We start from the raw sequence: 24,951 nt of genomic DNA, 5'->3' as shown, positions 1-24,951 counted from the left end.
AACCAAGAAAACCTATCATGTTCTTGTAGTCTGGTTCCTTGACCCCACTTAAGATGAAACTCGGAGCAATTAATACACTTTGGGGAGTTGTAAGGTCAGAGAATCAGTCTAGCAGGCTTGTACCCCTTTACAGGTGTGTAATCAATTGCAAAGAATAGTCAGAATAACTACAGTAAATATGGACAATTAAGAACAGTTTTTGAAAAACAGTTTTCTCCAACGCTGGTCGGCCGACCAGTGTTGGAAAAATACAGCTTTTCTTGGAAATGTCAGCACACCAGGAGTCACGAGTTTAAGTGATGCTTTAGACTGTCATTCCCTAACAATTCAGTAAGGTATTTCGTGATAATTTGATCATTTTGTTTTTTGATGTTTGCAAATGTTGTATCTTCCCTTTAAGCTCGTCAGTTGAAATCATTACATTATCAACCAAATGCAAATACCGGTAAATACGTGTACACCCAAACACCCCAAAAGGAGAGAGATTAAAAAAAAAGTTCCTAAAATTCTGAACAGATTAAACTGTCCAGAGAGTGAATCAGGTGAAGCACAGTCAAATTGTTTACATAAAAAAAAATTCATTTCACTGACAATTTCACTTGAAAGGTATTCACGTACAGGTACACGTATAAACTCAATGAAATCTGTATGAAGCTAAATCATATCCAATTTCCACTGCAATAAAATAGTAAACTCCTCCGCGACTAGTATGCAGGTGGGCCCATCTGTTTTACAATATATGTACTGGTTTTCATGTACAAAATGTATTACAATACCTTGGGACACTTTTTTGTATGTATTTGGACAGATGGTGTGCATCCAATCGAAACACACAATGGCCTCAGTAGAAAGAATCCAAGACAGCAGTGAACAGCCCAATAGTCTCCCGTTTCACGTACTGCTCTCCAATTACACATTGCTTCATATCACAACAACCATGGTTTCCATGGCAACAACCAAACACCGCTCCCAAACACTGTGTTTTTTTCATCAATATGGGCCCATGCAGTCATGTCGTACCGGGTACGCATATAATTTCTGAACTTTTTGTCAATACTTTTTTTTTATGCAAAATTATTTGCTGAGTCTGAGCTTGTTATTGCAGATATATTTTTTTCAGTATATTGTATCATGGAGATGTAGAAAATATTTTTGGTTATTTATTTTTTTTTTTTTTTTGCGTTTTCATTTCAGTACAGTTTGGTATTTAGTAAGCTGTGTTGAGGCCAGTGTATAATTGCAATGGTGCTTTATGCAAATGCAAATTATCCGAAGCAAAATATGTCCAAACCCCCCCCCCCCCAAAAAAAAATGACATTGCCAGAGCAAATGGGGGGATGTTCCAGTTGTTTCTTTAGCCTCTGTCACGAAAAATGGAAGGCTTAATTTTGTTTAAGGTTGGTTTGGAATATCCTGTTTCTGAAATTTAAACCCAATGGGCTCCGTGCGCCAATGAAAGAGGGCGCCCTTTTACCAAGCAATGACGTCCCATGGGCGGGACATTTAGCTGGTTGACGCGCACTGTTCCTTGTGTGTGACGCACGTACATGTACACCAGGGGATTTGTACCATGTACATGTACACCCAGTGGTATGGCCGCGTGTCGCGGCAAAATTGCAGTCAGGCAAGATGGCATCGGCCGGTCACCCCCAACTGTACTTTGTTTGCCGGTGAGGGGGTACTTGTGAACGGAGCGGATAGTGGAATTCAGACAGAATTTTTTTAAAATCTGGATTTAAATACCACTACTAGTTTGTCAATTGATGTTACATTACAGTTTTTTGTGACAGGTACCGGTAGTACTGTACATGTACGCATGTGTACATGTACACACTTTAATTCTAACTCCCCGGTGATTTGCTAGGAACCTTCCTCATCCTTGCAAATCCCAACACCATATGGGAAACTGTGCACATGGACAGTTGGACTCTGTTTATTTGTGGTACATGCCTAATCCCACCCAAAGCACAGTCAGTTTACTAGTGCAGTGCTCATCCTAACAGATTCCAACAAACCCTGGTGTTGGAGTTTGGCTGGCTGGGGATTTGTAGGGTTAATCTTAAGAGCGTTCAGTGTGAACAGCAAACTCCATGTTTTCTGGAGCAGATAATCTACCGGTACCCGGTAGACCTCTACGAAGACCCTTCAACTACATTGATGTGATTGGCAGAGACACCCAATGTTAAGTTGAAGACCTTCTGTACATGAGGGATAAAGACACCTGGCGTGGCGTTGTGAACGAGATCTCGGTTGCGACCGCTAGATGATGATGATGATGATGATGATTATTTTCAAAGATATGACCAACTATACATCTTTCTAATCTTAATTCTCCTCTTGTTCTCATTTCCATACACAGCTGGTCCTGGAGATGACTACACAGACTACGTGGCCACGCGGTGGTACCGGGCCCCCGAGCTGCTGGTAGGGGACACCAAGTACGGCCCGCCGGTGGACGTCTGGGCCATCGGCTGCGTCATGGCTGAAATGCTGACCACTGAGCCCCTCTGGCCGGGCCGCTCGGACGTGGACCAGCTCTACCTCATCCGCAAAACACTAGGTGAGGCGTGGTACCAGTTACAAATATCACTTAATCTACATGTATGAATAGTAGATGTAACTTTGTTATTCCATAGGGGGGGGGGGGGGGGACATACATATATGTGTACATGTATGCATCAGCAGTAGACGTATCCATTAAAGGGCCCATGCAATGAAATGTTTTAATGCAATCCTTGACAATGCACCTTTGTGTCCCATTTAACTTCACTTTCAATTTTTGTTTTGCCAATTTCAAATGATATTTTTGTGCCTTTTCGTTTTTTTTTGTGTGCTAATGCAAATTTCCATATTCATGAGCAAAACTGTCATGTCGTTCCGGGCAGAAAACCCAATGTTACAGCTATTTCAGCACAAAAAGTTGCTAGAATTTGGCGAACAGTGTCTTCCCTGAAATGATATCACAGCAATGTTCAGCACCCTCAGTTGTCCACAAAAGCATGTTTCAAGAAGTGTACTCCTCATTCAAATTAACCAAAATTGGATGTCAAATACTTTTCATCCATTTAAGAGGAGTAGAACGTTGCACAAAATGTGTTCCTAAGAAAAACATTGCATGGACCCTTTAAGTCCCCCCCCCCCACTGCGCGCCCGTGGGGCAACAAGCACGCCTAAATAATACATTTAGTTTGCGCATTTGTTCAGTTTGCCATGGCCATTATTGACATAAGTGATTCCATCTATAGTGCATACATGGGCAAATTAAAATTTAAAAACCCAAACGTGATAATAGATTTGCAAAATTTGGTTTCTTCAATTTATACAAACTGTGCCGAAGGCAAATGGTTTTCATTAAACTGGAGTCAAGAATAAAGTGCCCGGCGTGAATTATTCCCAGGCTTGTACTATTGGCAGCTGATTTCAGATGTTTGTATAAGCTGTTCCTTTTTGTTTGAACACATGATGACAATGAATAGAAATTGCTTTATATATTGATTTCTTGTACACGCTTTCGGAGAAAAGTTCACCAGATGCCACAAATGGCCGGCGGCTCTTTTTATCTGAATAAAAAATGTGATAATAAGTAGTTTGCTTTTCTAACAAGCATATGTTGTGACACAAAGGGTACTGTGAAAGGCAAAACAAGCTCAAACAGATGCATAGAGCTATATTAAATTACAAGAGCGCTAACTCGATGTACAAAGTATTGCCCGGATGGGCGCATCCATGTTTGTGCACAAACCTATGGAAAACTCGAAATTTTGTACGGCTTTTGTACGGCTATTTGCATATCTGCGTTTGTATTCCAAACAAGTTGTCTGCGTATGTTCTACTTGCGCGTTGCATGTAGAGTACACTTTTAAAATTCAATCCATCTATTTTGATTGTATTCTACAAACATGCACATAAATTCAAAATGTCTGCGCCCAGAGCGGCTTCAAAGCGTCTCTGCGCTCAAGAATGAAGAGTAATTTAATATAGCTCTATGTACAGATGTCATCTACTGTCTGTGCCACCTTGTCAATTTCTCAGTTTTTTGTTATTATATTTCTATATTTACTTAAACATGTATGAATCTGTAGGCATCTGAAACCTACCGTACCGTATACGTGTAGGTTGAGAAGGGGCAGGGTTTGGTTGAAGAAAACAATGATAACTTTCAACTTGAATTCAACTTACATGTACCCATACAACTTATTTTCTCTTCCAAAATGACACCTGAGTTTGACTTAAAATCTTCGTAACTTAAAAAATCTTTGAACTGATTCATTATTACATGTATGTGCACTGCATTCAACATATATATCCTCTTTACCACTTTTTTGGTACATTCCATTTCCCAAGCTTACATGTACACGTACACAAGTTTACCGGCGCTGTTTCTTTGAAATTACTTCCCTCAAGACAAAAATATGTTTCATGCACAAACTGTCATCTTCCCTTTTTTTTGCAGACTTTCTAAGATACCGGTATTGTGAACATTTCAAACTAAAAATATATTTGTGTACATGTAAGATGTTTTAAGAACATTTAATTGTGTACATAAAGTTGTATGTACTTTTTGTATTTGATTTTAATTTCATTGAAACCTCCATTACCTTACCCGAATGGGTCGTTCTATAAATTTGGAGTCCACTTTTTTCCTGTCCTTGTTACATCTGACATCTATGATTGTATAATTCCCGATGCACTCCTAAATGCAGTCATCCTCCAAGAGTGATTATGAATAGTAAATTACATGTACATTGTACCGGTATTTACCGAACAAAATAAAGCAATTTGAAGTCATTCTAAATGATACCCTGGTACTTGAATGGCAAATTGCAAAGAACCAAGGTAACAGGGACAGGAAAAAGTCACCCTTTGGGCCCTGAATGTATAGAATGACCCAAATCTTTCTCCAGTAAAACTCCATCATTCTTGCAAAAATATTGATGTGTCGTTAAATTTTCTTTCATTTTCCAGGTGATTTAATTCAGAGGCATATGAACATCTTCAGCACCAATGCCTTCTTCCAAGGGCTGCCACTCCCGGAACCTAAAGTATTAGTAAGTAAAGCATCCTCCTCCTCAGTCTCGTCGTCCCTTTCTCACTCAAACCCTCTGGAGATTTGAAACTCTGAAATACACACCTTTTTCTGACTGAAACCTGAGACAAATTTGCGAATGACAGCCGCACCACTGCTCAAATTGGACCGAGATATCCTGAATTCAAGCCTTATTACTCCTAAGATGTCGTGAAGAATAACACCTGGACTCTTCTACTTTCCAGGGTGTACGTGTATAGATATATGAGATGCACTAACAAGGAGGTAAAGTTACAAGTTTTCACCAGAACACGTACATGTATGCCTTTACCCTAAATTTGTCATGCATATGAGCGTGAGCGTCACAAGAATATGCGCTGGCAACACATGTGCAGTTGCTGGCTTGCTGTACGCAATGGAAGATGAGTGATTAGGCGTTCCTCGTATCATAAAGGAAGGGAGGGGGGCCAAAAACCGCTTCATTTCTCACGCATGCAAACATGTTAAAGATTGATAAAGAAGTTTTATTAGAGCTCACTTTTCTACTGTCATAATCAATAAACTTGAGATTTTTGTCTTATTGAATGTAAACTTTTTAAAAAAGGTTCGCATACAAGGATTCTATGAAATGCCTGCTTAATTTTTTTTCCGTGTACACGATCGGAAATGCAAAGCTCCAGTACACGTTGCCATATGCGTTTAGCACACATGTAACTTAACCTCTCTATAAATGTGTACAGAGACGATGGCCCATTTATTAACAGACATTCTGGCCTCTACCAATTCTGCTTCATTGGGATAATGCATTTACCAAGCTCTTGAAATTTTCCTGAGTCCACGTCTTCTATGACCCAGTCTTGACCTTAGGTATCCTTATCTGGGGAAAGAAATGGCCTTGCTCCTCCCAAAAGTGAAATTCCAGACCTTCATTTTTTTGAATGTTTGGGGGCCATTCAAGGCCTCCTTTCTTTTGCCAGATTTTACTGGTCTGGATATAAAATAAAATTGTGGGTTATTTGTGTGGCGTACTGGCAGCGGATGTACCAAATTGACACAAAAAAGGAAAGGAAAATTGAAATGTTTTGAACCCTCCTTTTGTTTGATCTGTCACAGACAGTCAAAAATTCAATCCTGTTCCCCTGCCATGCCTTTTTCACAGGCTAGTCACCAACAGTCAGATCATATTTCTTGTAGGCACTGTGACTAGTCAAATTCCATCAACAGACAAAAGCAGGTGACTGGTAGGCACAGCTGGCTTATCAATCTCCTACAGTCAAAGCGTAGCTATATAAGGTTTCATAACCATCACATCCAGTCAATCCTGCTTTATGAAGGCAGGAAGCACTCAACTGTTCAAATCAGTCACCTGATTTATTTTGACTGCTGGACTGGCCTTGTTGACATTGCCAGCCAGAGAGGGAGGGTTAATCTAGTTTGATGGTTTGACTATTCAAAATGGACGAGACTCAACTCTCTATGAAGGACCCCATCCTCTATTCCCGTCTCATTATTATAAGCCCTGCTTTACTAATGGGTGTTCATTTTATTCACTCTTTTTCAGGAACCTTTGGACTTGAAGTTTCATGACCTTCCTGATGCTTTGAAATTCCTGAAGGTTAGTACCAGAAAATATGAAAGTTTTTAAAAATATGCGTAATTTTACAGCTATGTACATCAGTGTCTATTGGCAATTACAAGCATCTTAACCCTAACCCCTAGGCCTTTTTGCTGGGATGCATCCTCAGTCCTTCAAAATCCTTCAACTGTTTCCGTGTAAAAAAATCATCCTCCAAAATTCTTCACTTATTCAGTGCACGGAGGGGTCTGAGGTTAAGATGCCTCAATCCTTCAAAAGCCTCCAACAATCACTGGTACTATATTGATGCTGCTATATACAGAAGCAGCATTATTATCAAAAAGCTTACTTGGATTAAAGATCATACTGGTACTAAGCGCCCCTTGAAATTATTCCGTCTGGCTTGCTGTCATTGAGAAGAAATCGAGAAATGTAGGTGATTTCCAACGATCAGTCAATTGACTAATTTTTGGAAATAAAGAGTACCGTTGACGAAATTGTGTTTCGTGATCAAAAGGTTGTGCGTGGTTTTCACTGTTTTCTCGAAAAGGGTAATATCCGCTAAGCTGAAACAGGTTAGGTTTTGAACATTCTTCTTTGGATTTTGGTGGTGTGTTATTGGACAGAACAAACTGCCTGAATAGCAGATGATGCTACGTGCCTTTGAATTCAGGTCTGATTTTGCATTTGAGAATCATACTGTCAGGGTGGAGACGTCAGTCCCGCTAACTTTTTCAATTTCAATTCAGGCCTGTTTGAAGATGGACCCGCAAGCCCGGATGACCTGCGAACAGCTACTGGTGCAGGACTTTGTGCACGTCCCCGGCGAGGAACGAGAAAAGGAGAAGGCAGAGCGCGTCGCTAGAGGGCGCTATGGGCAGCGAGCACAGGGCCGATCCAGGGTAAGCATTCTCATGCAACATTTGTTACACGTCCTGATTTACATCTCTTCATAACATCACAACCTTAACAGTCTGAGTAAACTCACATATTTCACTAACCTTTTTTTTTTTATTTGACGTCCCCGTCACAACCACTGATCTCTATACAGATTGCATAGCGGATGCCCATAAACCAGTCACATAGTTGAATTTGCATTTGAACGGTTTGCCCCTGATCTTCCAAAAATGGCCACTGATATACGAACGTTCTGCGACGTGCATTTGTACATGTATCAAGACTATCAAGACTTGATGCACATTTTGATCATGTACACGTATTATGATGTTATATAGGACAAATTTCCTTCGTGATTATAATTCCGAATGTTGCAAAAAGTGAACTGCGGCATTCAAAATGTGAACCACGTTTTTAAAACATTGACCCTTGGCTAGTGATGGTGGTGGAAAAATTGTAAAACAGATGAACCACGATCACAACTACCTCAGACTGCAACTTGTCCTTTAGGGAACACCAGCCGGTCTCCCCAACATGGCTTCAGATGGATTTCTTCTGTGGTCTCTGTACGCTATCCAGTCTTTATATAGAGATCAGTGGTCACCCTCCTTGGTCAATCTTTTCATCACATTTGTATCTGGATAACTCACAACCCTATATGTACTAACCCCTTATCTTTCATTAAGGAACTACATTGTCGATGCTTTCAACTTAAATTGCCAAATTTCTAGAAGAAGAAATTTGAGCAAATATTCCTCATGGAAGTCTTCAAATCCTGCGTGATAATGGCTTTCAGCAAAAGTGTGGCATTTGACAAACATTACAACCACACAACTTTAACGTTTGTCATACTTGAGAATGTTCACATTTTTTGAATGTTTGAATGGCATGGTGAATGTTTGTTTGGGTGGCATGGGTGGCTTGTGCGTAAAGCGCTCGCCTCTCACCAAGGTGACCACGGTTCGAATCCTGGCCGCGGATCGCATGCGAGTAGAGTTGTGCGTTGGTTCTCTCCTGTGTCACGAGGGTTTTTCTCCGGGCCCTCCGGTTTTCCTCCCTCCGGAAAAATCAAACACTTTCGATCTCGGGCTGTGCTCCGTGGTCATATATGGGTCGATGTGGCCGGCAGCCATAGGCACCTTTACGTGCCAGCGGCCCGACCACATTGTAGCCGCGTCCTTCGCAATTCAGCATACCAGCTGCGAGTAAGGATGATTAGCCTCCCAAATTATTATTATTATTATTATTATTATAAAGAATGTAATTCCGATATTTGGTTGATAATCGAATATTCGGTTGATAATCAAATAGGTCTCTCTCAAAGATGGCCATCTCTGTAGGAGAACTGCAACTGCGTATTTTATGCAATCAGGCACACATTGTGCAGTGTTGAAAATGCTCCAAACACGTGCCAATGTTGCTCAAAATGTGTATGAAATATGACGGTGCTGATGTGCTTTATGCAAGTTGACGCTCAAAATGCTGATGCACGTGGCTGGTCTGTAGGAAATGATGTCATTTGAGAGAGACCTATGTTCGAAGTACATGTATTTGTTATAGACCTATCTTTACCACTTCCACATACACCTGTACATGTGTTCTCTCCATAGAGCTATATTAAATTACAAGAGCGCTGACTCATGTACAAAGTGATGCCTGCTGGGCGCATCCATGTTTGTGCACAAACCTATGGAGAACTAGAAATTGTGTACGTCTTTTGTATGTCTATTTGCATATCTGCGTTTGTATTCTATACAGGTGCGTTATCGAAGCCGAAAGACCAAAACCGAAATGCACGACCAGCAAACGAGTGTTAAATTTTGCCCTACTCAAACAGCGCAATGCGTGCGCGTATCCGCTGCAGATGATTTTTGCCGTGACCTTTTTTGAACCGGCATGACGCGCTTATGTTTGTGTACCTTCTACTTGCGCATTGCATTTACAGTATACTTTCAAATTTCAATCATTCTAATTTCATTATGTTCTACAAACACGCACATGAATTCAAAATGACTGCGCCCTGGATGGCTCAAAGCATCTCCGCGCGCAAGAATGAGGAGTTAGCGCCCTGGTCCAATGGTTACAGTGTTCGACTCGTGTGCCGTGGTACATGGGTTCGAATCCTGACCGTGGGAACATGGTGCTGGTGCTCTTGAGCAAGGCACTTTACCATTATTGCTTCGTCCTTCGGATGGGACGTAAAGCCGTAGGTCCCGTGTGTTGTGTAATGCACGTTAAAGAGCCCAGTAACACTTGTCGCTAAGAGAAGGGGTTTGCCCCGGTGTTTCTGGCAGTGGCAGCAATATGCGCCGCAGCACCTAGCAAAAAAAGGTGCTACATAATGGGTCTCATATGTTCATATACTTCATTACCTGTCTTTTGCTGCATTCTCCCCAGCGCTTTGTATCCTTTGGAAAAGGCGCTATATAAATACGGTTATTATTATTATTAGTAGTAGTAATTTAATATAGCTCTATGATTCTCTCTCACTTCTAATTTTAACATGTAACTCCACTTAATCCAACTCATCGTAATACCTAACCTTGCCATGCCTACTAACAACCATTTGCTCATCAACCCATGCCCATCTCTCTTCACCCACACCGTACATTCATGTACACATTATCAGCATCATAGATGGTACAATCGTAACCCACCGCCTCCACCTCCACCACCACCACCGCCTCATCAGCCGCAGGTAACAATCATGTCTTCTCATAGACTGCTGACCCCTGTCGTGTGCCGGTCCTTTCATCTTGTGTTTCGTCTCTGCTGTTTCTGTGACGTCGCAGCTCTGTACCGTGCTTCAAACAATCAGCTCTGCCCAATTTCATGGCTCTGCTTACCATTAAAACCCTAACTCCCTAGGCCTTTTTGCTAGGATGTAGCCTCAATCCTGCAAAATCCTCCAATTGGCCTCATGGAAAAATATAGCCTCAATCCTAATGGCCTCAATCCTCAATTCCTCCATTATTTCTTGGATATGGTCCTTGGAGGGGTTACCACTGCCTGAATCCTGCAAAATCCTACGGCAGTGACTCAATATGTTGAGGCTTGGCCAGTGACATCCTGGAGCAGTACGGAGGATTTCAAGCATAATCCGGGCCTATATTTATGCATGGCTTCAGGAGCAAAAACAACACGAGGTCCGGCCCAATACCTTGACAAAGTGCATCCTACAAAATCGCTGACGCACTTTTGCCATGTAACCTCAATCCTCCAAATTCCTCCACTTTAGCAAAGAGGATTTTGGAGGATTCAGGGTGGTTAGGGTAAAGGAAACATCCCCACTTACTGTACCCGAAAATATAGGTTAGTGGGAACTTCGGCACATGCATACATCCCATAACTAAGGAGTGCTGGGCTTCATGGTCTGGAGCATTGAATTCTTGGTCTGTAGGTAATTCTGCAGGTTGTGGGTTGGAATCCAGCCTGGGGTTATCGTGCGTATGCCCTTGGGCAAGGCACTTTATAGTCACTCACTGCTTTTCCCCACCCAGGAGTATAAATTGGCTAGCTCTCTCTTTCAAACCACCCCTTCTTGAAATGTTTGAACCCAACTCTGTAGCTACTGGCTCTTGGGAACAATACGTGCTACGTGTATGCGCAACGCTCAACGCGCACACCAGCATGCATTTGCACACAAATACCGCACCATGGAACAAGGATGATCCCAACTGTTGAATAGTACATCCCTTTCGCCATGGGTGATGGGATTTTTAGAGCCCCGGCTTGAATTGGAGCAATAGTGAATGTCACTTGATGTGAGTTCCACCAATCAAATGTCATGGATCTGTATGTCAGTTATATAAATTGTGAATAAATGTGTTTTAAGTTGCTTTTTAATGTGCACGGTAACCTCTATCCTGCTCTTGAAAGCCTGTCTTTGCTCTTGTTGGGTAAACTGCATAGCACAAGAACTGAGAAGGTCTTGGTTTTGATGTTCTTCGCACCGTTGGTGTTTTTCTTGGCTGTCATACTTCTTCATGCAGTTCTTCATGCAATTCTTCAGTTTTAGATTAAGGTCCTTATCCATTACCACACATTTACCTCACTCTGGAAAGAGGATCATGGTCAATTTGTGATTGAGTTTTTAAGAGGGTTTTGTTTCTCTCCTGTGTCCACAGAATCACTTTTACAACCTGCCCCAGCTGACCAACAGCAACAGCACCATGAACGCGACGCTGGCGGCCTCCCCGGCCGAGGCCAAAGTCACCACCAAGGACAAGACGGACAAGCACAAGCTGGACAAGCACAAGTCCGACAAGCACAAGGCGGAGAAGCCCGATTACCGGCACCTGCCTAACATCTCCAACTTCTGAAACGTGTGGTCAGGCCAGGGCCCCGCGGCGGCGCTCGCTGCGCCGCTGCCCCCACCCAACCCTCCCCCAATCCCCCAGCAGAAGAGGGCTCCCAACTGGGTCCCCGAGCGGGGCAACCCAGCCCAGCCCCTCGTCAAGGACAATCTGAGTGAGTCCTCCTACCCCCAGCGGGACAAGCGACCTCCAAAACTCTGCGCCGAGTCGCCAGTCTGGTCAAAAGATAAGCATCCGGGAAAGGCAGGCCATCTCAAGAATCCTGACGCCCACCAGCCTACCCCTTCGGACTCCCCGCAACACCGCCACTACCCCCATCCCAATCCCCACCACCACCATCACCATCACCATCACAATCCCCAGGGGGATGCAATCCCGGCACAACTATCCAATCACCTCCTCGCCGATCACCTCCGGAAGGACAGCCGAAGTGATCGGGGTTCAGACTCGCCCAACGACTTCTCCTCCAACTCTAAACTCTTGAAGAAGATGAGCAATGAGACGGTGAGGCGTTTGGACAGCCGCAGCGACCGTAGCTACTCCCCGGCCTCTACCATTCAGCTACCGGAGGAGAGAGGTACCTTGCCCACTGCCGGATCGGACAACTCCGGTGGATTGGAGAGTAGAGCTGACGACAAGGAGTCACGGCGACAGGCCCGCGCCTCCAGGGCCTCACTGCCAAAGTTAGATGGGGTAGTAGCAAGCAAGCAATTTAAAAGGTGACAAGAAATGTTTGCTTTGTCTGCACATCTACCCTCAGCCATTCAGATCATTTTTTTCCTTCCCATTTCATTCAATCCAGATTATTTTGACCCTAAAAAAAACCCCAGATCAGCAGAGCAATGAACCAAAATGAAAATCAATGTTGGAGTTTAACTTTTGATTTCATTACAAAAAGTCCTCAAAACAAAACAATAAAAATAAAGGCAACTCATGTTTTAAATTTTCTTGTAAAATCATGATTTTGCACGGTTTCACCTTCAAAAAAGAATAAGATTTTAAGCACGTTTTTCCATTGCACCTAAAGTACTTAGTTCAAGCCTAGCAAGAGCTTCAAGATTATTTCGAGGAATAACAAATATTATAAACAAATAATTTCAGATGACTAGCAGAGAAAAAAATGAAGCCAGTGTCATCAGTATGAAAGCGAGTGTTTCTAAATCAAGAATTACCACGGTATTCCGACGCTGTTCTTCTAATTTGTTGGAAGTCTTGTTTTGAGTTTATAAGAAAATGAAAAATTGATAGGATCTTTGCCATCTTACCTTGGAAGTTGTGAATATTTTGGCAGAGAAATTCCATTGCATACAAAACTTGTATAATAGCTGATCATCAAACACTCCAAGTTGTTCTTACATTTTTCCAGAAGTATATTAAATAGATTTAATAGTGAGTGTTTCCAAAGTTATTTACCAAAAACAACAAAAATTTCGAATATTTAAGCAACATCCCTCCCCGATCTGCTTTCCCTACTTGTGTGTTTGTGTCTTTTTTGTCTCAAATGAATAAATTGGTTTCCTCTAAACATGTTTATTGACTGTGCAGATTCTTATTTGACAGTAAACTTGTTACTGTGTAACTTTCCCGTTGTGGATATTCATATAGTTTTTATTGGATGGATGTGTTCCTTGAGTTTACAAAGTAATTGATGTTACAACAGTTATGTGCTCACCACTCTAGCTCAGAAATATATTCTCTGTCTTGGTACATGTATGCACTGCGCTTGTTTATGGTGTAAAGCTAGGACACACACGTGCAACATCATCGGTGAATCGAGGACAGAAACCGAATCAAGGACTCCTCGGTTGAAAAACATGTACAAAACCAATGAGTGCTGTCGCGAAAAAGTTAAGGTACAAAAAAGGAAAAGGGAAGAGGAACAAAAGAAAATCCTCGATTTACACCATAAATGTGCTAGTACATGTATATTTGTGCTGCGATATGCTGTAAATGATGGCAAGCCACAAGAGCAGCAAATTGCTTGGGGAGTAGGGGTTAAGCCTCACACCGATTTGTGAGTGTACTAAACATACCAGATGTTCGCATGAGATGAGCACAGCAAATTGAGGCATAAAACACACATGCCGGTCAATTACTGTAATTACTTTAATTCTCATTATTTTGTTAGTGAAGAACGTCACTATGTACTTATGTCTTGTCATATAAGGATTCGCACAGTTAAATTGTCTTTGAGGAAACGTGGCTCCCGGCCTGGCCATTTGCACATAATGGAGAAAAAACAACAAAACCAATATGCCAAATATATAAAAACTGTACATACTCTCTTTTTGTCTTTGTGGTACTCTCTGTAATAAGATGTAAATGTTGTGTATTCAAAAAGCTTATCATTACAGGAGCCAATAAAATAGTTTATAAAAGGTGAGAGGATTTTTTTTGTTAAGTAACTTGTATTTTTTAGAGATGGGATCATGTTTAATATTGAAAATTGCTTAACAATATTTGCAAAGTGGCAGGGTTACAAGCCATACTTTATTTAGCTAATCTGGCTGTTACTCCTAACAAGATACATGCCTAAACCAAAGCAATACAGTTCTATAGGGCCCACCAACAGTTTTTTGTAGCAAGAAATACTAACAGTACTTTGCTGTAGATATCTGTGCATACAATGTATATGTACACGTACACATAACATGTGCTACATGTGTAGGTTTATTGCCGAAAGGGAAGTACTGTTTTGTTTAATTGTCAGCAAAACAAAGTTGAGTTGAAGTCCTCACAAGTCTGACACAAGTCACCTGGGCCCAATTTCTTGGCTGTGCGTACCGTTAGCGAAAAAATCCCTGCTTACTATAGCAGAAAATTCTGTACTTACGGTAAACGTATTTCACGTGTTAGTATGGAATTTTGACTTCTATGCTTACACGGTTTACAGCACAGAGTTTTTCTGCTAGCACGGTTAGCACAAAATGGTGATCGTAAGCATGAAATTCTGTGGTTAGCAGAGCCGTGAAATTGGGCCCTGGTCTCACGGTTTAAGGACAACTTTTTCACAAAAGCTTTCCTCTTTATCATTAATCATCGGGGGTTAGGGTCAGGGTATACATGTACATGTACCTTCTCATATGGGGAACGTACCAAGAAGCAGTCACGTTAAAAAAAAATGCTGGCGTTGACATTTGTTTGCAAATTTGAAGTGTGAATACTTTCTGTGACATCACAAAATTTGCATTCGCTTTTGCACAGAGTGAGCCGCCAGTGTTACTTGTAATTCATTAATATTGATATGTGGCTACATGTACAAATTTGCACGAAGAAGGCAAACTATTTTTTTTTTCTCTGGTTCACTTTGTACATGATTAGTTTCAAGTTTTCCGTTCAAAGGGACAAGCCTGTTCTCGAGTCATCATCTGTCATTATTATTTCGACGGAGACCAGTGTTTTTCTAAATTCTGATGGGTGTTTTGAATTGTTTTGCAAAGATCCCACCCCCTCAAAAAAAAGAAGTTTTAACGTGACCTTAATTTCCTTAAAGATGACAGTAACACTGTTGACTGCTCTTTTTCGCTGTTCCACAAAACACGAGATAATACTCAGTTTTCAAAAGGGATTGACAAATTTGCCATCACCAGTTGTTTGAATTACTTGGCCCGAAATCTGCCGTTTATTTTTCCTTGTATAAAATTCCTAAACCTGATCCTGTATGATTAAAAAAAAAATGTTTATTTTTCTTTTTTGTCTAGCCTTGCACTTACATAGTGAACTTTTGTGACAACAGCAAAACACAGACCTATAAAAAAAAATATGGTGTGTGATTTGCATAAATGATATAAATACACAAATATTTATAATTTTAGTAAATCAAATACCTTGTGTTGATTATTTATGTAGAGTCATCACATTTCAGTAGAATTCAATGATGGAGGGTTTTTTCCATTTTAGTTCAGGTATTTTTTTGAGGTATTATAGTCAAACTTTACTTGGTTTTAGGGCTCGTCTCAATTAACATCCGGGTTCTGGACAAATTGCTGAAAGAATCATTCACTTTGTAAAAAAAGCTCTGCATTTTTCCCAGACATATTCCGAGGAAATTTTCGTCAGCGCCTGCTTGACTGACCAATACTGATAGCTTCATTGCGGGAAGTCTGTGGGGAAGTTGTTTAGAATCCTGCAACTTACACCCGATACAGTGTCAGAACTTGTCCGGAACTTGTCCTGAGATGGACCCTTACTAGTTATTTCATGGGTTTACTGTACAAGAAAACCTAATTTGTTAGTATTTTTTTTTTGAATTTCTGTTCACTTTTGTCCTCATTACTGTACATTGTTGTAAAAAAAAAAAATCCTACTCTGTTTTCTTTCACCTTGCATTCTTGTCCAAACTTGATCACTTTCCGTTGAGTTTTCAAGAAAACATCGTTGTGTCGTAGCTTATCTTGTATGTGAACTTAAGCTTGTTAAAATGACTTCATGCTATAAATCTAGGTTCTCTGTATTCTCCACAAAGTTTTTTGTCCAGAATTAACAAAAAAATTGAGGTATGATGTTGGAGTATGCAACCTCAACATGCACTGGACAGACATGTGTGGGGAAAAATGCTGTACTTAATTTAAATTATGTCTTGAATGATAAGGGATGTGTTTCAACATGACCCATCTTCTGAACTTGCCTTCTGAGTGCTTTTCATGTATGCGTGTGTGGTGTTTCGTTTCGTTTTTCTCTCTTTCTTTCTCGAAAGACTATAAATACCAGTATCATGATTAAAATAAAATTGTTTCATAATTGTAGTTTATTTTGATTGATTGGACGAGTTGCATGTATTGTACAAAGAAACATAAAATGTAGTCTTGAAATAAATATTGCAGAAAATTTAATTAGATCAGAAGATGATTCCATGGTGTTATTTATTTTAATAATAATGTTGTGCTTTATATATAGCGCTTTTTTGCAATATTTGTTACAACTGATATCTAATAACCAACGGATAATATACGACCAACCGATAATGTTACAATTGACTGACAGTGTATCACTGACCGATAATGTAACAACAATTGACTGATAGTGTATCACTGACCGATAATGTAACAATTGACTGACGGTGTATCACTGACCGATAATGTAACAACAATTGACTGATAGTGTATCACTGACCGATAATGTAACAATTGACTGACGGTGTATCACTGACCGATAATGTAACAACAATTGACCGATAGTGTATCACTGACCGATAATGTAACAATTGACTGATAGTGTATCACTGACCGATAATGTAACAATTGACTGATAGTGTATCACTGACCGATAATGTAACAACAATTGACCGATAGTGTATCATTGACCAATAATGTAACAATTGACCGATAGTGTATCACTGACCGATAATGTAACAACAATTGACTGATAGTGTATCACTGACCGATAATGTAACAATTGACTGACGGTGTATCACTGACCGATAATGTAACAACAATTGACCGATAGTGTATCACTGACCGATAATGTAACAATTGACTGATAGTGTATCACTGACCGATAATGTAACAATTGACTGACGGTGTATCACTGACCGATAATGTAACAACAATTGACCGATAGTGTATCACTGACCGATAATGTAACAATTGACTGATAGTGTATCACTGACCGATAATGTAACAATTGACTGATAGTGTATCACTGACCGATAATGTAACAACAATTGACCGATAGTGTATCATTGACCAATAATGTAACAATTGACCGATAGTGTATCACTGACCGATAATGTAACAACAATTGACTGATAGTGTATCACTGACCGATAATGTAACAATTGACTGACGGTGTATCACTGACCGATAATGTAACAACAATTGACCGATAGTGTATCACTGACCGATAATGTAACAATTGACTGATAGTGTATCACTGACCGATAATGTAACAATTGACTGACGGTGTATCACTGACCGATAATGTAACAACAATTGACCGATAGTGTATCACTGACCGATAATGTAACAATTGACTGATAGTGTATCACTGACCGATAATGTAACAATTGACTGACGGTGTATCACTGACCGATAATGTAACAACAATTGACTGATATTGTATCACTGACCGATAATGTAACAACAATTGACCAATAGTGTATCACTGACCGATAACGTAACAACAATTGACTGATAGTGTATCACTGACCGATAATGTAACAATTGACCGATAGTGTATCACTGACCGATAATGTAACAATTGACCGATAGTGTATCACTGACCGATAATGTAACAATTGACTGATAGTGTATCACTGACCGATAATGTAACAATTGACTGATAGTGTATCACTGACCGATAATGTAACAATTGACTGATAGTGTATCACTGACTGATAATGTAACAATTGACCGATAGTATATCACTGACTGATAATGTAACAATTGACCGATAGTGTAACACTGACCAATAATGTAACAATTGACTGATAGTGTATCACTAACCGATAATGTAACAATTGACCGATAGTGTATCACTGACCGATAATGTAACAATTGACCGATAGTGTATCACTGACCGATAATGTAACAATTGACTGATAGTGTATCACTGACCAATAATGTAACAATTGACTGATAGTGTATCACTAACCGATAATGTAACAATTGACCGATAGTGTATCACTGACCGATAATGTAACAATTGGCCGATAGTGTATCACTGACAGATGATGTAACAACAATTGACAGATAGTGTATCACTGACCGATAATGTAACAACAATTGACCGATAGTGTATCACTGACCGATAATGTAACAATTGACCGATAGTGTATCACTGACCAATAATGTAACAATTGACCGATAGTGTATCACTGACCGATAATGTAACAATTGACCGATAGTGTATCACTGACCGATAATGTAACAACAATTGACCGATAGTGTATCACTGACCGATAATGTAACAACAATTGACCGATAGTGTATCACTGACCGATAATGTAACAACAATTGACTGATAGTGTATCACTAACCGATAATGTAACAACAATTGACCAATAGTATATCACTGACCGATAATGTAACAAGTGTATCACTGACCGATAATGTAACAATTGACCGATAGTGTATCACTGACCGATAATGTAACAATTGACCGATAGTGTATCACTGACCGATAATGTAACAATTGACCGATAGTGTATCACTGACCGATAATGTAACAACAATTGACTGATAGTGTATCACTAACCGATAATGTAACAACAATTGACCAATAGTATATCACTGACCGATAATGTAACAAGTGTATCACTGACCGATAATGTAACAATTGACCGATAGTGTATCACTGACCGATAATGTAACAATTGACCGATAGTGTATCACTGACCGATAATGTAACAATTGACCGATAGTGTATCACTGACCGATAATGTAACAACAATTGACTGATAGTGTAGTACATTTTACTACACTATTGGTCAATTGTTGTTACATTATCGGTCAGTGACACACTATCGGTCAATTGTTGTTACGTTATCGGTTAGTGATAAGTTCTCCATTAGTTACATGTATTACATTATCAGTTGTAACAAGCTTCAGTTATTACCCCTGTACATCAGGCCATGAGACCAGATTCTGCAGCAGCTCAAGATCAGCGCAACCTGGTCTCTACCTTCACAGGTACCCATTTATACTCCTGGGTGAAGAGACAATTGTGGTAAAGTGTCTTGCCCAAGAACACAAGCACCATGTTCCCCATCAGGGTTCGAACCAACGTATTGTCACAATATAAACTCATGCACAGAGTGACACCCACAAAATATTGATTTTCCTCTGGTATTTTATTCAACAAGTGCAACATAGTTTCTGTAAACTAATTAATTTTGGTTGCCAGAAATCAAGTGTAGAGAAAATGAAAATTAAGTTTAATTAACAATAGACTTCATTATAGATGCATAATGTACAAATTTATAATATATATACGTGGTATCAAATGCTTTCAGAATGAATGAAAACCTGAGCCAATCTTCATTCACTCGTGAATTATTATCTTTTTTTTTTGCTGAATGCAAGAAGTTAATATTAATTCATAAATACGTCATGTTGTGAAAGAAATAATAATAAAAAGTTAATATAAAAAATGGCCTCAAAAGTTGACAGGAAACGTAATACACATGGGAGTATTAACAAATAAGTTCATCGGCAAAACAGTGGCTTCGCAGGAAACGGGACAGGAAGGCATACATGTATTATTTGATTGAAGCCTATTCAAATACATATTATGGTTTTACCTTGCTGAACTACATTACATGTACATCTTCTGTCTATGAGGACAGTTCATTTTTATACAGACAAGTCCACTGGCCGGTTCACACCTTTTTTTTTAAAGGACTTTTATTATGGAGTCATCTTAAACAGAAACCACTTATAACCCATTCTATCCTGGTCTGGATATTTTTTTTTTTTTGATTCTGTTCAGTCAAGCAGTCACGAAAATTACCCTTCCAAATTTCCCAAAGCAATGAAGAGAAAAAAAATGGAGAAACCTTTTCAGGAAATGTTCTCAATTTTTCTTGGTTTATAATTGACTGATCTATTAGGCCACGCCCCATGACGTTCTAACCAATCACAGCCATGAATTAAAACCCTCCTTCTGTTTGATTAGTCACAGACAGACACAAACTCCTTCCTCTTCCCCACCATACATTTCGTCGGTCGCACCACGAACTGACGTATCGTGTGCACAAAGTCCATAGACAATATGTCACTTTGTGGTGCACCCGACAATTTTGTACGACAGACTTGTAAAATTCAGTCGAGCAACATACACGTAAACACTGTGACTAGTCATATTCCATCAACAGAGTGGTAACTGGTAGGTACAGCTGGCATATCAATCACCTCCAGTCAAAGTATGGCTACATCAAATCAACAAGGGAATTCTTAACTTGTTAAAAACAGTCACTTGATTGATTTTGGCTGCTGTGATGGCGTAAATAAAGTTGTTGTCAGGCAGCGAGGGAGGGTTTTAATGGCTGGTTTAGTGATGCCCTGGATGTTATCACGAAGAACCTTGTGGTGACGCGCACGTGTGTATGAAGCGCTTGACTGGAACACTAGTGTAGAATTGGAGAGGCACACGTGTTGTTGCTCATTTGCGCAGTGGGCGGGGCTGAATGGACCAGTCTATTGAGATGACCCCTTTTACTAAAAATTCAAGGTCTTTCAAATAAATCAACAGTTGTGAAACTCACTGACGCTTGTTCATTAAAGTTTCTTGTGTGCACCTTCAAATTTCTCAAACTTGCCACTTGTGCAAATCATCAACGGCAGTTTTTATACTTTGCTTAGAGCACTGTGGCACCTTCACAAGAACACATGAACTGTGTGCTCTGACCTACTAGACAATCATAACTTATGAAATCAGTAGTGAGTACTCAGAGTGAATTTTCAGATATTACCAGCCGATCTCTACCGATGGGGTACCCGAGTATTAAAAGAAAATGCAGTGGAATGCGCTTTAACGAACACACCGGGATCCACAGAAATTGTTCGTAATAGCGATCGTTTGGTACAGCGATTTTAAGCTGTCAGTGCTCCGGTACTCACTTTTCAATAACATATCGCCCTTCAGAACTTCACCCTGCACGCCCTGGTAGTTACTGAAAGACGACTTTGAACACGTGCCGACTACCGACTATTGTATTATGTAATTACAAAGTTTTGAGCTTACTACCTACAGCAATGGGTGGCTTTCCCCTTCTATTCCTTGGGGAACTAATAATAGCCACTTGTCGCTCTTCTGTTGACATTTTTCATTAACAATGTTTGGTACGTTTTGTACACAAAAATTGGGAGCCAAGGACGATGTTCGGTACAGTCAAATGTTCGGTGTAGCGGTGTTCGGTATAGCGACATTCCACTGTACATAAAAGCCTTAGACAAATGTCGTAAGCTCAAGTTCCATGATAAATAAACAGGGCAGGGTGTTGTAATTAAAAAAAAAAAAATAATACCCCATCATATTTGAGAAATATATTTCACCCTAGCCCAACACTATACGGCTACTGGTACAATGTACTACATTTCTCATTCCTCCCAATACATTTTTGAAGCGTTGGCCATAACAAATAAATAAATCTTGATTGATGACCCACACAGCACCAACAGAGGGCGCTTCTATCTACGGATGTAACAGAAAAACAAAATCGCCTACTGTACAATAATCACAATTCCTACATTCATGCTTACAGTGTGTATATATACCTTTTTATACAGATATATGGAACAATCGTCAATGTAGTACGCATTAAAAAAACAGGCCAATTTCTATTTTTTTTAATTTTGTTAATAACAGACTAGTACGGTAGAAAGTTTTGCTCCGAGTGCAGACTGGTTTGGCCTGACAAGTTTTAGATTTTTTTTTGCATTTTTTTTTTTTTATTTAGTTCTCTTTTCAAAAATGATTTTTTTTCAAACTCAGTTGTCTACATATCTACAATTAATATACAATTTGCAGTTCTGTATCAGTGCTGCACAAAACTCTGTGTTTTGACTTTCTGGATCCAAACGAAATAATCAAAATCCAGGGAAATATATATATAAAAAAAACCACATGCAGCAGCTTTCAATAGGTGTTTATATCCATGTACAATGGTTATGAACCGTACTTAAAAGTAAATATTCGTGGAGACAGTTCGGACCGATTCCCCAAACAATTACTGTCTGCAGATTGTAGGGAACAGTCACTCAATTTCTCAACAACTTCTTAGTTTGTCAATTTAAACCAAAGAAAACAAATCCAATAACAGATCACAAGAACAAACATACACGCTGAAATTGTTTGCCTGAGAGAAAAGGATAGGTTGAAATACTTTGTACAAAAATGTTCTTATCTTATTTTTAGGTCGTGACTCGTCAGTCAAAATGAATGAAATTGCATCCTGAGAATCGTTATTGAGGCTGCGCATATTTGCAACGTTAGAATAATTACCATCAAGCCATAAAAAAAACTCACTGCATGTTATTGTGAAGGTCTAACGCAATTCTGACAACCCCCGATGAAGAGCAGACAACAACGGACCCTAGCCCAAGCACCCCACCCCCTCCCCACACACACACACAAAAAAGCAAAGAAGAAAATGCCCAAGAAAAACCTTGTCGAAGACTTTTGTAATCAAGATGTCTTAGTTATACAAATTTACACCATGTGTGTGAAGAAATTTGAAGGAAATTTCTGAAATCACTGAATGTGACCGTTGATACTGCTAAAACCAGTGTGCAGATGGTCGGGGAAGTATTGACCAACAGAAAATGTATGTTGTATGGTGGATGTTCGCTGAAAAGAACTGAAAACGAGTGTCCCGACAAACCATTCCGCAGCAGAACTTTTAAGTAAACCAAACCGCATAAAGCTATACATAACACTTGAAACTGAAAATGTTATTAACAGAAATAACTTACTTTTCCGATTTTTTCCCTTCTCTTTTTGTGCACACGGTGAAGGGTTTTTCCCAAAAGCTGAATTCTGTTTTCCAAAAGTTGAATTCGTTCAATTTGTTTTTTTCCGATAAACATAGCGGCCCTTGAGATTTGCAGGTGCAAGAGATATTTTTTTCCCGTCAGTTTCAAAACCTATGGACTCCGTGCATGGTCTTAGAGGGCGCTGTTTGGCCACTTATTTCGAGCCGCAGTGGGAGGGACACACCACATGTGCGAAGTACGCGTGATGAATTTGATTTTAGATGTGCGTAAATCCATAGCGTTTTCGCTAGAGCGTCAGGCGCAATTGGCACTGTGGTTGAATGTCCCTCCTGGTAGGTCTCCCCCATTACATTGGGAGCCTCACATGGTGTTCGTGTGGCCGGTCAGCATGTAGATGTTACTCGGCGTGTTGGGGTTGTCTGTCGGGTGACTCTTGAGCACGATCATCCTGTCGGTGCCTAGTAATGTGAACAACTTGCTCTTGTCGCAGATCTCTTGGGTAACCTAAGGTACCGACAAAAAAAACAAAAAAGGGAACAACTCATTCAGTAATGGTGACTAATCGGGCGACAGCCACTTTCTGGGGTGGCACTAGTCTGAAAATTTGGGACTCTCAATACTGTGTATGAGAGTCTCAAAACTTAAGGTACTGAAAACATGCAATGCAGGAAAACAGACTGGCACCTGAAACAACCAGTCCAACACCGCTTCAGCACTGCATCAATCAACTGTGCCAACAGAAACCTGGCATGAACCGGGAACTAGTCTCTTTTCACTACACATTTCTCCATAGTCAGCCTCCAGACTAATGACACTGAATGAAGAGGTCAGTCTTTTCAAATAGTCGGACCATGGTTGGACATGTACCAGGCTAGTCTTTAGCCTCATTTAGAAATCACTCGACTTCCCTCTCATGCGCAAAAATATTGAAGAAATGTCTCCTTTACAAATTAAATTGAGTCTGCAAACTTGGTTGGTGAAATACTGAGGACCTTTTCTTTGCCCAATGAAAATTTTGGAGAAATTTGCTGGCAAAAGGGTGAGTAAAGTTGGCTTGATTTAGTTTTGCATGTTTCAGCACTCCAGGTCTGAGTCTTGGGTGGCATCAGGCTCGCACGAGTTGCGCTCGGGTAGTACCACAGGGTTACCGAAATGCACACGCGCCTCGACTTTAAGGCGACATGAGCGAGAACATGGTGCCACCTCAAAAATTGCTTCTAACTGTGATTGCCAGATTAGTCTATGCATACTGACTTATACTTCTGCTCTGCTATAGGAGCAATTCTCCCAAATAACAGAACACAATTGTGTCATTATTTCAGTGAAAATTCATTTTCATTACGTAAATGAAGCTATACACCTATTAATGGTACCTATAATGGAGACATTTTGTCGTCAGAAATTATACCTTTAAAGGGAATGCACATCATTGGCTTTCGCTGTAATTTTCAGAAATGAACTAGTTGAGGGGTAGTATAATAGAACAAAATATTGTTACACTGACATGTTTGAAGTTTTGTGTCCGAAAATGCTTGAAAAACCAAGAAAAACAAAAATGTTCAAGTAGTCTGGTTCCCTGACTCCACTAAAAATGAAATGGAGTAATTTATAGATGCCGGAAAATTGTAAGGTATAGGGAACAAGTCTAGCTGGCCTGCACCCGTTCATGAACATGTAACCAATAGCAAACAAAATTTGGACTGA

General features: G+C 40.1%; 2 protein-coding genes across 5 annotated transcripts in view; one reads left to right on the top strand and one right to left on the bottom strand.

Moving 5' to 3' along the window:
- LOC119736588 (cyclin-dependent kinase-like 1) overlaps positions 1 to 12,631 on the top strand; it is a 39,638-nt gene extending 27,007 nt beyond the window's left edge. The window contains exons 7-11 of the mRNA XM_038210608.1: positions 2,360 to 2,560; positions 4,966 to 5,048; positions 6,588 to 6,641; positions 7,352 to 7,504; positions 11,627 to 12,631. Of these exons, the coding sequence (XP_038066536.1) occupies positions 2,360 to 2,560; positions 4,966 to 5,048; positions 6,588 to 6,641; positions 7,352 to 7,504; positions 11,627 to 11,821 (686 nt within the window). The 3' untranslated portion in view covers positions 11,822 to 12,631. The remainder of the gene's footprint in view (positions 1 to 2,359; positions 2,561 to 4,965; positions 5,049 to 6,587; positions 6,642 to 7,351; positions 7,505 to 11,626) is intronic.
- A 9,137-nt stretch (positions 12,632 to 21,768) lies between these two features.
- LOC119736557 (mitogen-activated protein kinase kinase kinase kinase 5-like) overlaps positions 21,769 to 24,951 on the bottom strand; it is a 56,229-nt gene continuing 53,046 nt past the window's right edge. For all 4 annotated transcript variants that reach the window (XM_038210581.1, XM_038210597.1, XM_038210589.1 and 1 more), the window contains one exon: positions 21,769 to 23,751. In XM_038210581.1, the coding sequence (XP_038066509.1) occupies positions 23,608 to 23,751 (144 nt within the window). In that variant the 3' untranslated portion in view covers positions 21,769 to 23,607. The remainder of the gene's footprint in view (positions 23,752 to 24,951) is intronic.

Source organism: Patiria miniata, unplaced genomic scaffold (genome assembly GCF_015706575.1).
Source record: "Patiria miniata isolate m_02_andy unplaced genomic scaffold, ASM1570657v1 HiC_scaffold_10, whole genome shotgun sequence".
Taxonomy (NCBI): Eukaryota; Metazoa; Echinodermata; class Asteroidea; order Valvatida; family Asterinidae; genus Patiria; species Patiria miniata.
Note: the sequence above shows the minus strand (reverse complement) of the source record. Positions and strands in the feature narration are given on the sequence as shown.